General features: G+C 46.9%; 1 protein-coding gene across 2 annotated transcripts in view; it reads left to right on the top strand.

The window, feature by feature from the left end:
• LOC149340918 (histone-lysine N-methyltransferase 2B-like) overlaps positions 1–14332 on the top strand; it is a 56975-nt gene that overhangs the window by 21746 nt on the left and 20897 nt on the right. For both annotated transcript variants that reach the window (XM_089549851.1, XM_089549852.1), the window contains 13 exons: positions 507–617; positions 1296–1436; positions 1750–1845; positions 4227–4338; positions 4440–4495; positions 4874–4931; positions 5778–5926; positions 6199–6343; positions 7545–7609; positions 8647–8727; positions 10112–10328; positions 11113–11174; positions 12006–12143. In XM_089549851.1, the coding sequence (XP_089405977.1) occupies positions 507–617; positions 1296–1436; positions 1750–1845; positions 4227–4338; positions 4440–4495; positions 4874–4931; positions 5778–5926; positions 6199–6343; positions 7545–7609; positions 8647–8727; positions 10112–10328; positions 11113–11174; positions 12006–12143 (1431 nt within the window). The remainder of the gene's footprint in view (positions 1–506; positions 618–1295; positions 1437–1749; positions 1846–4226; positions 4339–4439; positions 4496–4873; positions 4932–5777; positions 5927–6198; positions 6344–7544; positions 7610–8646; positions 8728–10111; positions 10329–11112; positions 11175–12005; positions 12144–14332) is intronic.

A 14332-nucleotide genomic window follows, 5' to 3' on the forward strand; every position in this document is an offset into this window, starting at 1 on the left:
TTGCCAGCGTTACGATGGATCCCGTTGTCGAAGTCGTCAACGAAGTTCTCGCAAATAGACACCTTTAGCATACCGTGTACCTTGTTACCGTTAGCGGAATACCGGGAGCCCGCCTACCGCCGATGAAAGGGCGCTGATTCGTCCCGATGCTGCAGGCGCGTGCGTAGCTGCCGGGCACGTGGCGCCATCTGGCGACGTCAAGAAGATTTGCGCATGCATTGGCTGTGCCTCAGTGATTCGTGACTTCACGGGTCCTAGTGTTGCTAGAACTATTGGTTCTAGCAACGCTGTTTTGTCCTATGACGTCACCACGCTTGTACTTGCGAGTTTGGCCTGTGGCGGCGATACCTGTATTTTGGTTCTTGCTCTTTTCTGCGTTACAAGAGCGTTGTTGTCGGTATGAGTGGCGTTTTTGTAATCAGGAGCTGGTATTCTGTCGATGCAAGCCAACTTCAATTTCTCCTCAGTGTCCCCCTAATGTAATGCATTGTCCTTGTGTGTTTCAGGACGAGTACGAGCGGTCCAAGATAATTTCAGCTGGATTCCCGCTGGTGTCGGCTCAGCAGTTTGCTGTGCAGGCAGTCTGTTTCTTGTGCGGAAGTGCCGGGGAGGAAGAGGTACAGTAGTATTAAAAGTCACATGCTTTGCATTTGTTCAGTTTTTTGCTTTGTATATGTATGCAGAGCTTTGCCGTGTTTATGCATCCATGCAGCTTGTGCTTCTCAGATTAACAGAGGGTGATTGTGCACCAGAGTAATTCTTTATATAATTCTAGGTTTGTTGTTCTAGGTATTTTTGTTGGATTTAGTGGAGGAATGACCTAGAAGCATGATTTCATTTTCTCAAAGGCACAACACCACAACTTCTGGTTAAGCATTGCTACCTACTGGCATAAAGGGGAAATTTTATGGTAACGATTGAGTACACATATGGAAGTGTTCGTAAGCACTGGTTCCGTGGTGGAATGAGTTTGCTCTACACTACATTTTTAGACGTGCAAGGCTGCAGGTGGAATCTCTTTGCGCGACTTTGTCTTTTTCCCTTTCGCTAAAAATTGACAGCATGAAAATTGCTTGTGATCTTCTCCAGGCATGTGCTACTTTATATGTAAGCTACTGAGGTGGGTTTGAGCCAAAGTTGCCAACTAGAAAGTCGTGAGGCGGGCCGTGAGGGGAAACCGTAAGCTGTAGTTCTGTGTCCTTAGGAGGAGCATTTATGCAGAAAGGAGCACTAGAGTTCATTCGTGCTTTGAGGTGTGATGACAGGAAGGTGGCGCTTGCTTTCTCCTTTGGCAGTTGCTGTTCTGCACAGTCTGCTGCGAGCCATACCATTGGTTCTGTTTGGACACCGATGAAGTGCCGCAGGCGGGCGTGGACCGGGAGTGCTGGTGTTGCCCACGGTGTCAGGCCTGCATTGTCTGCGGCCACCGGAGCAGCGTGCGTGTCATTTAAATTCTGTTAATTTTCAGAAGCAAGAAAGGACGACATCCTGTAGTTGAGCATTTTGTTAAGGGAGGGGTTGAAGGAAAAACTGAACTGCTAGCGCACCTAATTAGCATTTGGCCTAACTACGCAAATCGACCATCATTTTTTTATTATTGTTGTTATTTCTTACTACCCCTTTAATCAGAGTTGGTGTCCTGGGGGTTCTTTTTCACCTGAAAAAGAGTTAGCAATGTCACTATTTTTTCTTTCCTCGTGTGCTTGAACTGCTCACTATAAATCTTATTGGAATCGTATTGACTTGCAGCAACTCTTGAGATGCAACAAGTGTCAGCAAACATACCACACGGACTGCTTGGGACCTGGCTATCCGTCAAAGCCATCGAGGAAAAAGAAAATTTGGGTGAGTTGGTGGCCTTGTTGCACATTATGGTTTCTGTAGGACTGTGAAAACATATCAGTAAACTGTTAAATTCCTTTCCTTTTACTCTCAAATCTCGTTATAGCGAAACAGTTTATAACGAAATAATGGATATAACGAAGGAATCGCAATTCCCCTTGAAAGTCCCCATAGAAACCCATGTGTTTAAAATTTCGTTTTAACGGAAAAAATTTCACCGATCAACGAATATAACGAACAGTTGTTATTCCAAAATGCCAACTAACCGGCCAGTTTGCACACAACATATAGATTTGGGAAATTGCACGACGCGTTACAGACCTCCGATGCGGCAGTTCGAATCTCCCGCGCCGGCCCCTCACCATCCGGCAATGCTCCAAGCCCAGCCAGGATGGCCAAGCAGCCACAAGCGGTCGGTTTCGCCCTTACCATCTGGAAGTGTTCCAAGTCAAGTCTAGCCAAGCCAAGCCTCGCAGTCCGTTGTGTTGTTCTGTGCTGCGCGTCATCGCAAGCTTCGTTCCGTACCAGCGCTGTGCGTGTAGGGGTTGTAGGCCTAGCTTTACCGGCGTGGTCAGTCCATCAGTGTGCTTATTTTCAACGTGTCGCCAGTTTCACGACATAAAAATGAATAGCGGCGGCAGCAGCTTGAAGCGAAAACGAAAGGTTATCGACCTGGAGCAGAAGGCAGCTATAATTAAGGCTGTTGCGTCGGGCATGAAGAAAACACAAGTGGCCAAGGAGTTCGGCATCGCGCCGAGCACGCTCTCTACGATCATCAGCAAGAAAGACGCTGTCGCACGTGGTGTGAAAGGCATCCGCAAGAAACTGCGGCCTCCTGCCTTTGAGGCCGTGGAAGAGGCGCTGCCTTTGAGGCCGTGAAGGCGAAACCTTCTGCGACTACGTGGGCGTGGATGCCGATGTTGTGGCAACGGAGCAGCTGGCTGACGACGACTTGGTGCTTGCTGCCCGGGAGCCCGAAGGAACCAACGATGAAGGTGTCGCGGAGGATGATGTCGCTTTGCACGAGGCTGACGATGTACCGACATCGTCTCAGGCGCTGGACGCGGTGGACCTGCTGCGCCGCTTCTTCGGCGGCCATGAAAACGGCGAAGATGGGCTCGACATAGCTGCTGCTGCCGAGAAGGCCGTGCTTCTGTTGAGAAAGACGCAGCAGCGAAGCATCACCGATTTTTTTGCACTGTCGACGTGAAAGGTTCGACATGAATAACGGCAATAAAGTCACTTCTAAATGCCCTTGGCTCTAGTTTCTCACTGTATGCGATATCGGCAAGCAATAGCACTTGCTGCGGATGCAGCCACTCGGCCGCGATGGGAACTTGTACCTTGGCTATGGCTTGCCTGTAGTAAGTGCAACCTCGTATACAATAATTAACCACGTAATTATTAATCAGTGGCTATAACGAACTAATGGTTATAACGAAAGAATTTCGGCGCCCTTTCGACTTCGTTATAACGAGATTTAAGTGTAATTCTTCCAGGTTTTTAAAATGCAGTGGGCTCTTGATAATTCAGCCTTGAACGGCTTGTTTATTTGAACTAACTCCTTGGCCTCGTCAACATCAGGGATAGTAGAAGGACCCCCTTAATCCGAACTCTTCATAATTTGTACAATAATTTTGGCCCTCTTCGAGTGTGAATTATTGAGAGTCAGCTATATTGTTTAAAATTCGCCATTAGTTTCTTTTAATCACAGTCACTAACTTGATAGCATTTGTGGGCTCTGGCACTTTCTTACCTGAGCATGCACAGTGTTGCAATTTCTAGAATTTTAATTGGAAGGAAATATTCTTGGGTGCTAGCAGCAATGTGTAGTTATGCATCCCTAGGATTTTAGTGTTGCATCCAAATTTCGATAAGTACTAAGCGCTGCAAAAGTGGTGGCAAGGGATTTGAGTTGTGGCATGCTGTTGCGGACTTGTGTTGTAGGCTTGTGGCATGATTTGCTGCGTGACCCCTGTGGTTTGCGGGTCGCGCAAACGGTGATTGAAGATCCTTTTGTGCATGTTCTCAGTGGCTATATTTCAAGGTCACCACGAAAGTAATCTGAGATAAGCGGTTACAAACACGTAACGCCATTTGGAGTTTATTGTGCAACATAGAAAACTTGCCCGATATTTCGAGATATGCAAGTCCGTGCTAACGGTAGTTTACTTGTAAATATTTTGTCTCAAATGCCAGTACGGGCTTTCGTTCCAACCAAGTTTTACATGCTGTAGCACTGGTTTAGTTGGTCTAGAATATTCATTTATTCCTTGTTGTGCACCTTGGATGCTCTAGGTATAATTCTTGCATGCTAGTTCTTGCTACGAAAGAAGTGTGTGTTGAAACACTTTCTTTCTTTTTTTTTACTGTCTCTCTCCTAGCTCTGTGCCAAGTGCATTAGATGCAAAAGCTGTGGAACCACCTCGTCCAAAAACTCTTCGTGGAACTTTGACCTGTCCCTGTGCCATGAGTGCCTGGTTCTCCGTGAGAAAGGTGAGCAGCGGGTTAAATGTGGCCCTGCGACTGTGACTAACGCGGCCACTGGAACACTCTCAATTGACATCTTTTTTTTTTTGTCCATTCCTCACTTCCAGGCAACTATTGCCCACTGTGCGAGAAGTGCTATGAAGATGATGATTACGAGTCAATGGTAAGTAGCGTCCTTTTAAGGTTTCAAATAACTTTCCTTGCCAGGCTCTTTTTGCCATTGCAGCTGAAATTTCATAATATTTGGTGTGATGGAAAGAGGGTATGAGGGTGATGTCTGGTGACAAAGCCTGGAGAGGACCTCTCCTGCGCAGAGTCACATTTTTGCAGCATTGTTTGTTAGACACGAGAGTTGTTGACATTGTTTAGGTTACAAAGCCCTAAATGCATGTATGTGCGCTGGCATGTGTCTTAGAGATTGCAGTCCTTGAACAATCTTTTCTCCATGCAGATAACTGCATGTCACATTGTGCGGCTTAGCACACAGTATAATTGCACTATGCTGGAGCAGAGGTGATGATAGTGTTGTTATAATTTTCAGATGGTCCAGTGTTCCCAGTGCCAAAAGTGGGTCCATGCGCGCTGCGACGGCATATCGGGTGAGTGCAGCAGGATAGTGCGTGGCACTTGTCGGATGATGCTCTGCTGGCTCCATCATCCGACAGGCGTGGACCGCTGGCTGTGTTGTCATCTGGCACCCTTGTGACCCTTGACAAGCCCTTGCAATTTTTGATATGAGAAAAAAAAATGATTCTGCAGCTCTTTTTGGGTGGTGGTGGAAAACGTTTATTTGCTCTATTTGATAATATTTTTTTGCGGCTTCAGATGGAGTCTTCCATCTTATCATCAGGGTCAGTTCCCCTAGTCCAGGGCTCCGCTGAGGGTAGCTGCCCTGCATGCACGCCTTACTAGTCCTTGTTGGACTTTCAGGATGTTGCTGGATAGCATCCTCTCCCACTGTTCCGCACTCGGGTTTGTGTTGATGTTTTTCTGGCCGCAGAAGATGTGTTTATTGTTGAGAATATTGCATTTCAAAGTTTTTGCGCCATTTGATTCAAATTCGTGACGTCCGCACCGAAAAGGACTCCGTGATCACCGTTTTGAAGTGAATGGCAGTGAAGCCTAGCCTCCGGAATCTGCAACTGAAGAAACTTTGTCGACGTATGCAGTTTACTTGTGAAATTGAGTGGTGGTAGTGGCACCCATAGTGTATTTTTTTACCTTTTCTGGCTTAAAGCAGCTCAGATTAGTGCCTTCTTCATTAGAATGCAGTTATGTATCGATACAGGCCAACTCGAAATTGTCCTCGATGTCCCTCTAACATGGATTGCTCATGTACTACTGTATTATTAGAGCTCTGGTGACGGTGATAGTTTGCCTAAGCGAGTTTGTGTGGCCAGTGTGTCTACCTGCTCTGTTTGATGTGCCTCTCCTGTGTCGTGCAGAGGAGCTGTACCAGGTGCTGTCGCTGCTGCCAGAGACGGAGCTCTACCTGTGCCGGCTGTGCGAGCCGGACTCTCCTCGTCTCTGGCTGGGCACTGCTGAGCGTGTGCTGCAGGGGAGGCTTCGGTGCATCATGAACTCCCTCCTGGAGGTGAGCGGCGGTGCTCTTCTGCACTTGTTGTTGGCGTAATTCTGGAGCATGTTTCAAAACAGTCGTAGCCACCAAAACTAGCCACAGAAGGAAGCTTGTGGGTGGATATGCTTCCAGTCAGTGTCCCGCAGCTGTTATTTGTAATGCATTTCTGAGTGGGGCTATGTCCTGCAACTTTCTTCTTCTGATGCACTGAATGGCTGCATCATGTGCCAACTTGTCCGTCGATGGGTTTTGATAGTCGTGTCCTCGGTGTTCCCAATGATGTGCAGCACCAGAAAGCGTCCAAGGACCGCTGCCAAGTGCTGGAGCAGGCAGTGCCCACCCCTCCTGACCTCATGGCCCTGCCTGAAGAAGCGCAGGACAAGGACGGCCCGCTGGAGTCCACCCAGCCGACCGCAGCTCTCATGAGAACAGGTTGGTGGCTGCTGCATGCTGGGCTTTGTGCTGTGTTGGGGCGCTCTTGGCGGTAAACCGGGTGGCATCGCTGTCACAGTGTCTCGTGATACGACCAGAACAGCAGGCTAGGAGACTAAGCACTAGTTTTTCGCAGAGAGGGCAGCAGTACTGCTATTTCTGCTGTCATCTGTAGTGTCTTCAGGCGATTCCATGTTGCTTTCACATTCTCAACCATGCCAGCTCTGACCGTACTGCATGTTCTTGTTGGTCCTACCAACTGCTCAAGTTTACAACTGCTTATTGTTTGAACATTGTACTGCAAACAGGTTCAAACAAAATTATCGCTTTGGTGTGCTACTTTTTGTCAACAAATTGGTAGTGAAGGGAGCAGCTTTTATTTTTGTTGGTGCCATTTAAACATGCACTTGCATGCTCCCTTGTGCTGTTGACTTTGGGCTAAATGTAGATGCAAGACTCGAGCTGCTCCTCAACTTCTCTGCTTGTGCACCGGTGGCTGCCTACACTTCATTCAGTTGTCTAAGTGATTGGATTTCCAGTTCTAAAGCTGATATGTAAAGGTGATGACATGGCAGTATCTGTGGTGCACTTGCTAGTTGTGAGTTACATCTGGATCTGTAGCTGTGGTAATATACACTCTAGAGATATCTAGTCCCACTGTGTGGTTGTGTTGTGAGCCTCTTCTGGTTTTGGTGCTTGCTTCAAGGAAGTGGTCACTGTAAGGCAGAGACGTACTAGGCTTACTGCTGGAACAGAACCACTACTCCTATTTGGCATACGCCAATTGGCTTTGAGCAGCTGAGGCTAACCAAGGTGTTAGCAAGGAGTGGATATTCAGGGAAAAAGGCAAGCTTAAATGTGGCTATAGTGGTGGTAAGAATTCAGGTAAGGGATGCTAAACCTGGATTTAACTCGGAGAAAGTGCAGTAATGATTGTTATGCTGCTGGTGGGTTTTATTTGGCTATCCACCTAGTATTTTTATGTCATTTTCGTCATATAGAAGTACTACACTGGATCGCACAAGTGTTCCAAAGTGGGATGAAGCAGGGGAGAGCCTACATATGATACCTCTTGCTCTAGATTGCTCTGCACGTGCACTGGTAGTGCTAACCTCATATTTGTTCTGTGCTATGTGGGCGTTATCTTCGGAGCCCTCCAACTGTGTGTCACCTACAGTTGTTTTGTGCCTCTCTCTTGCAGAAGTTCACTTCGTGGATCTTATCAAGGTGCAGCGAAGGCTGGAGTGCGGGGAGTACACGACTGTGGTGAGCTTTCCCCTTTTATAGATTATTTTGTGTTTGTTTTAATCTTTTCCTTTTCTTCTCTTTTTCCTTATTAAGGGCGAAATTGCATGCCTATGCGGCAACTCGTACCATCTTCCCCACTCAGCCGAAGGATAAGCTGTGTAATGCAAAAAACTGGATATTTTCAAGAATCTCAGCCTCATGTAATTTGCCCTTGTGTAATTTGCGCACATCTATTTTATTAGCCAGGATATAAAAAAAAAACGGCAATATACAATGCATATTGCGCGTTATGCTCTTTGTAGTGTTTCTGGGGCGTGTTCGCAAAATTTCCGCGGAATTTGTGCACTCCCTTTTTGAAGCCTTAAAGAACAAAAAAATGCACATTTCACACAAGTAAATACAGTATGCTGGAGGTACAGGATTCAATTTGCTGTGCCACTGCGTATGCACCAGCTTTCCAGTGGGTACAAGCTTTCTTCGGGGATGAAATGCTCGGAAAAAGGGGCCTTTGATCCAACCTTTGCCGCCTTGTGCAGACCAAAAACACTTTAGCTATGACGTTGTTTGGCTAAGATACCCTTGCATCATTAAAATCAAATCATCATCAGTAAGGTAGGGGCATTAGGGCTTTTTTGCAGGTAAAAGTGGTGTCTGTACCTCTATGTTGCCACCACTTCACTATGATTTGGCACGCTTTTTTTGTCACCGTCTTAAAAGGCTAAAAATATGTATTTTAGTGGTGTTAACATAGAGCCCGACTGAGCTTGACAGCTCCAGGCCTATAGAAATTGTCACCGTGGGTGACAGTGACTTGCAGTTATCACAAGAGAGTTTATGTGCTATTGAATTTGTACGTGTGCTGATTGATGGTGTGCTGCCGTTGATAAAGTAAAGAATTTAGTGTTTGAAAAGCCTTTGTCGTGTTGAAAAAAATGATGAAAGAAAAGGAAGACCTGTTCCTAACATTGAAAGGTTCATTGCTTTTAAATGGAAGGTGTTTTTTGATTACTTTTTGCCATTGATGCTTCAATTTACCATTGACCGTCTACTTGCAGAAGGAGTTTTGCGAAGACATCTTGCAGGCTGCCACAGAGAGCCGGGTCTCAGCACAGATGGTGAGGGACCTGTTAGGAAAGGTGAGCTGCTGCTGTTGCTCTTTGGCATAAAGATGGGCTTACAGCACACAGCCCTATTATCATGACTTGGCTACGAGAAATTGTGTTAGCTTGTTGTAGGCCTAGCAGCTTCACTACTGCCGACTCTTTTTGTAAATTCAAAGGGGATCTATAATTTGTTTGATTTATGAAGAGTTTGAATAAAGAGGAGTCTTTTATCCTGACTTTGGAATATATCATAGTTCCTTGTGATATCCAATATCCCATGCCTCCCTCGTATGCCTTGTCTTGAGTGCATATTTCACCTTCTTTTGTTTTATTTAGAATATTGCTTGTTTGGGTTGGCATTCTGTTAGACCTATCTCGGTAGAGCTGAACGCATACACTTTGAACTTGGGATGTTTTAAACTGTTGTGTTTATTATTGATACTTATTCAAGGAAAATATTTGACTGATTCGTAGATGTTAATGCCTGTTGTTCAGCCATTGTTTAGATGCTAGTGTTTTGCATTTGAGGAGACAAACACATGAACTAGTGAAATTAACTAGTGCATAGTTACATCAAGTTAGTGCATAGTTACATCAAGTTAGTTGCATAACCCCAACTTCCTTAGGTTGTTCTGCCATCAAGTTGCATTGCTTGAGGGCTCCCTGGCTGGTAACCATTGGGCCAGATGAATAGGGGATATTCAAAATTCTGCAAGTGCGCTTTCCCACATAACTATGTTGCCCCAAACAAGATGGCCGACTTCGCTATAAAGGAACTACGTGGGCTGCAGGACAGGCACTAAAGGTGTGGATAGAATGTAAGAAACGTATTTTGGAAGAATCAAACAAAAAACCAGTCTTTCTTGCTTTGTTTCAGCTGGAAATGCATGGTCAGCCATCTTGTTTGGGACAACACTGTTATGCGGGAAAGTGCACTTGCGGAATTTTGAATATCCCCTATTGTCATGGCAGGCTTATGTATTTTGTCAGACTCGCTCGTCGGGCGTACAGTTGTGCATTTATGTACCAATGCGCTGTGGTCCTGGGTTGCTTTGCGCAGCTCTGCGTCATTGCCGACATACAGGCTCCACTATTCTGATACCTTCCCCTGCTCCACTGTTCCACCTTCACACCATGCCATCCACACTGACTCCTGCATGATCCCCATGTCCAGAGCACCTCTTCCATCATTTGTGCCACCTCACGGCACTGCGTGGAAATTACTGCTCATCGTAACCTGCTGTGTAACCTGCTCCTGCTACCTAGGCTATCATTACAAGAGAACATATAATTTAATTTCTGATATATAAAAAACGAGTGAAATGGAATCAACTCTTAATTCGGTTTCCTCTAATGTGAGCCAGTGGCATGCAAACAAAGATGTGTGCTCACGAGATCTTTCCGTTCATGCGGCAAGCTTCTGGAGGAGGCCTTTCCGGGCCTGCGGCCCTCGCCCCTGCCGCCGACACCTCCGCACGAGCCAAGTGCACTGTCGGGTGGTGGGGCCCTCCTGCTGGCGGACGCAGTGCTTCCCCCCCACGGGGATCACCTGTATGCCCAGTGCCAGGCACGGCCGCACGGTTCCACCGGACCACCCGAACCACAGCAGCCTGGCCTGCTGAGGGACACCACAGGTGGGAGGAGGCTGCATCCGCTTTTCGGTCGTCATTTCACACTTGGTGCACGTCATACCTGTCTGGCTTTCTCCGGCTGAAAACAGAAAATATCAGCCTTGTTGGGAGCTGTCCTTTGCTAGTGTTGATATACATGTATATTTTTTTGTACAGGTATGAAAAATATGACAGGGAACAAACTTCACACAGAAAATTGCAAATTTCTTGGTTATTTCTCTACTAAATTGCACGACATTTGGATATTGTAGGCGCAGACGAAAACTAGTTAAAGAGAGAGAAAAACTGCGCTTGTCACAAATAATAACGGAGTAATCAATAAATGAATGCTCCAACTGTGTTCCCCACTCATATTTTTCATACCTGTACCTGTGAAGGTGCCCTGAAAACACCCTTCGGCAAAGTTTCAGAATCTCTTGTGCATGAAGAACTGCTGTTTCAGGAATCTTCTGCCCTAAAGGTTTTAGGATCTCTCAGATCATTTTGTGTCAGCAGAATTATGAGTGTCATCTCTGAGTCTCCCTGCTTTTGCCACCTTTCCTGCCAATCTGTGTTATTTATATGTTGGTATGACTGACCGCTATCACCTTGACAGCTTTAGTGTTTCGTATTTTGCGTAAATAACATTCAGTTGAGAAGGCAGACGAAGTGAACCCAAGGAGAGGGCTGAGTAAGAGGTGCTGGCCTTATAAATGGTCACTTATTCATTCCCCCACCCCCCCAGTTCTTCTTGCAACTTCAGTGCATGTTGCAAGCGATAATTGTTGGCACTTTGGGCCTCTTGCAGAGCAAGGAGTCGACTCCCGGCGATGCGTCTTGTGTGGTCGGCCTGGTGATGACTCCAGCTCTGTGAGTACTTGTCCGTGAAATCGCATGCTAGCCCATTCACACCCATGCACGGCAGAGTCGGTTCTTACTCCTTAGCTTTCTTTGAGCGGGGTTGAAATAATGTCTTGAGTCAAAACTAGCTCATGCAGTAGAAATTGTGGTGGATATCTTTGAGCCTCTGCATTCTGGAAATTTGCGCTTTAAAAGTGTTGTGATGTCTCAAACTCTTGGTCTTTCAAGCATCTGTCCTTTCAGCAATACCCGCCTTGGTGGCTCAGTGGCTGAGACGTGAGGCTGCTGATTCCAAGGTCGGCGGATTGAACCCCAGTGGCCGGTACCGCATATTGGTAGAGGCCGAATGTAAAGACACTAGCGTGCTGTGTGATGTCGCAGCACAGTAAATAACCCGAGGTTGTTGAAATTAATCCAGAGCCCACCACTACAACCTCTCTCATAGCCCAGGTGCAGTTGCGAGATGTGAAACCACATGTACTACCACTATTAGTGCAACCAGTCAGCATTAGGAAACAGCTGCACTTGACAAAACGAAAGGGCCGCAGTTGAGTATTGTGCGGTGGCACTTTTCTTTCCTCTGACAGTAAGAGTGGCATGGCAGTTTCAAAAATATTTCAGCCTTGAATGTGAGGAAGATGGCGTATTCCACTCTCTGTGTTTGGTTAGATGCAACCTTCCGAAATGATTGAGAATTTGCTCAGCGTGTTTCTGGCATGTGCTGTGCCTTGCTGTTTTTTTTTTCCCCCCCCTTTGTATGGACCCCCCTTTGTATGGACGCGGGGCCTCTTCCTTTTTCTCAGCCTAGTGAAGTCAGTGTTGTTATTTCTCTCTGTGCAGAAGTCTGGCCGGCTGCTCTACGCTGGTCAGGACAACTGGGTGCACGTCAACTGCGCCCTCTGGTCGGCCGAGGTGTTTGAGCAGGCTGATGGCGCCTTGCATCGAGTTCATTCTGCCATCATGAGAGGGCGCCACCTGGTCAGTGGCTGCAGAGATACTCTGGCATTTTTTCTCATTGAACCAGTTCAGGGGTTCTCAAAGCGGGTTCCATGGAACCCAAGGGATCTGTGGGATGCTTTCGTGGGTTCCGTGAGCACCCACACTAGCCTGTCCCCTCTTTCCAGTACAGTACTGGTGGGTGCGTGCGAAGCATAACCTCATTTGTTGAAACTAATTTCAGAGCTCGTTTCAGGGGCATGGCGCACAAGGCAACACTTGTTGAGCCCAGCCAAGTAAAAAAAAGAGAGTGTGCATGTCTCACCAGGCGTTATTCCGGGCGTTAAATGGCGTGGGTGGTGCTGTGGTGAAGTTTTGTCACCGGCGAGTGTGCCAGAAAGTCAGTATCTATAGAAATTATACCGTATTTACTCGCATAATAGGCGCACTTTTTTTCCAGAAAATCCGGCTCAAAAGTTCGGGGTGCGCCTATTACGCGGGGTAAAATTTCTGGAAATTTTTCGACTCGCGAAATTGAACTACCACATAAACGCACTCGTGTACGGGCCGCACCCCGTTTTCCTGAAGGAAATATTAAAAAAAAAAATCCATATAAGGGCCACACTGAAACTTTCCACGACCCATGCGGGAATAGCCTTCGAAATGCACGCGCCGAGGCCTCCACGATCAGCTCCGGCGGGCGCTTGATCGCGGAGGCCACACACGCGCACAGGAGCTTCCAGACGCCGCCCACGGAGGGCGCCCGAGGCCAAGCTCATCATCATCATCATTTTCCTCCGCCGCGAGCTTTCGCTATCCATATTGCCATCAGCATCACCAGCTCCAGTTTTTTTTTTTTGTTGTCGCTGTCAAGCGCCGAGATCTGCGGTAGCACGTTAGTTCATCGTGGTTTGTGGCTTTTCCGACAAGCATTGCTGTTTTAGCTCGATGGGCAAGCACCTTAATAGCTACATGGCTGGGAGTTTGATCTCGAACACGGCGAGCGTGCGACAGGTCGGAAATTCGATGTGGCCGAGAAGTGCGGCAGTTGCGACTGCGGCGTGCCTAAATTTTCGTACGTGAGTTCAGGCGCCGAGGTTTTCACAGGCCTAAATCGGGAACGTTTCCGGCTGGAGATGACGCTTTCCAAACAGTCATTTAAAGTGAGCATCCTTGAAAACGGAGTGCGGCTGTTCTACGCAATGCCGTTGTACGTGCTGTGGGTCCGCAGCAGCCGCAACGGCAGCAGCACTAGTGAGGACTAGTAGTCAGTTCAGCAAACACTTTGTTAAAATGAAGATTGGGGGGTGGGGGGCGGCAAGGCGTCGGCTTGCAATCGTTTGAATACAGTATTGATCACAGTGCCAAGTTCGGGATGCGCTTATTATGCGCGGAAATAAAAAAATCTGATTTTTCGCGCCCAAACTAGGGGTGCGCCTATTATGCGAGTGCGCCTATTGTGCGAGTAAATACGGTGTATTGGAAAAAAAAAAATGCTGACGCTCCTGTGTTGACGCTGGAGCGGGGAGCGGCAGATTTATTTATTTATTTATTTATCGTCATACCCACAGCGCCATTGGCTGGCATTACAGTGGGGGGGTAGAAGAAAAAGTACACAAATGCCACCGCGTGCAGGTGGTTACAAAAAAAAGATAACAATGAGATAGAAAGAACACGGAATTATTATACACAAAAAAAATGTCACAGCATGGAAGAAAATGAATCATTTGATAATATGGACACTACTTCCTCAGGCAGCTTGTTCCATTCCGAAACCGTTTTGGGGAAAAAAGACATTTTATAAAGGTCAGTCCGGCACCTGTATTCTTTAACTTTAAGTGAATTATCTCTACGTAAAGACACGTAATCAGGGTTGGCCAAAGAAAGTTAGTGAGGTGTCACGTGAGCAACTGTAGCCAGTAGAATGTGTGAATACGGGGAAACATTTGTCTTGTGGCTGTACTTTTCGGCATTCTTGTCTTGGGGTTAGAGGTCTGAGTAGGAGTGAGAGATGAGCATTGAATAAAAAAATTGATGACTGAAAACAAGAAAACAAATACTTACAAAAGTGAATAGAGCAGCAAAAATAAAAGCACGAAGGGGCGGTCTATTCACAAGCAACGCTGACCGATCGTGGCATTTGCAACAACCGATTGCGACGGGGAGGGGTTCCTTGGCACATTTGAAAACTGAGGGGGTTCCTTGAGGCAGAAAAGTCTGAGAATCCCTGC

The sequence above is a fragment of the Amblyomma mixtum genome, chromosome 6 (genome assembly GCF_055824585.1).
Source record: "Amblyomma mixtum isolate Tamu chromosome 6, ASM5582458v1, whole genome shotgun sequence".
In the NCBI taxonomy this organism is placed as follows: Eukaryota; Metazoa; Arthropoda; class Arachnida; order Ixodida; family Ixodidae; genus Amblyomma; species Amblyomma mixtum.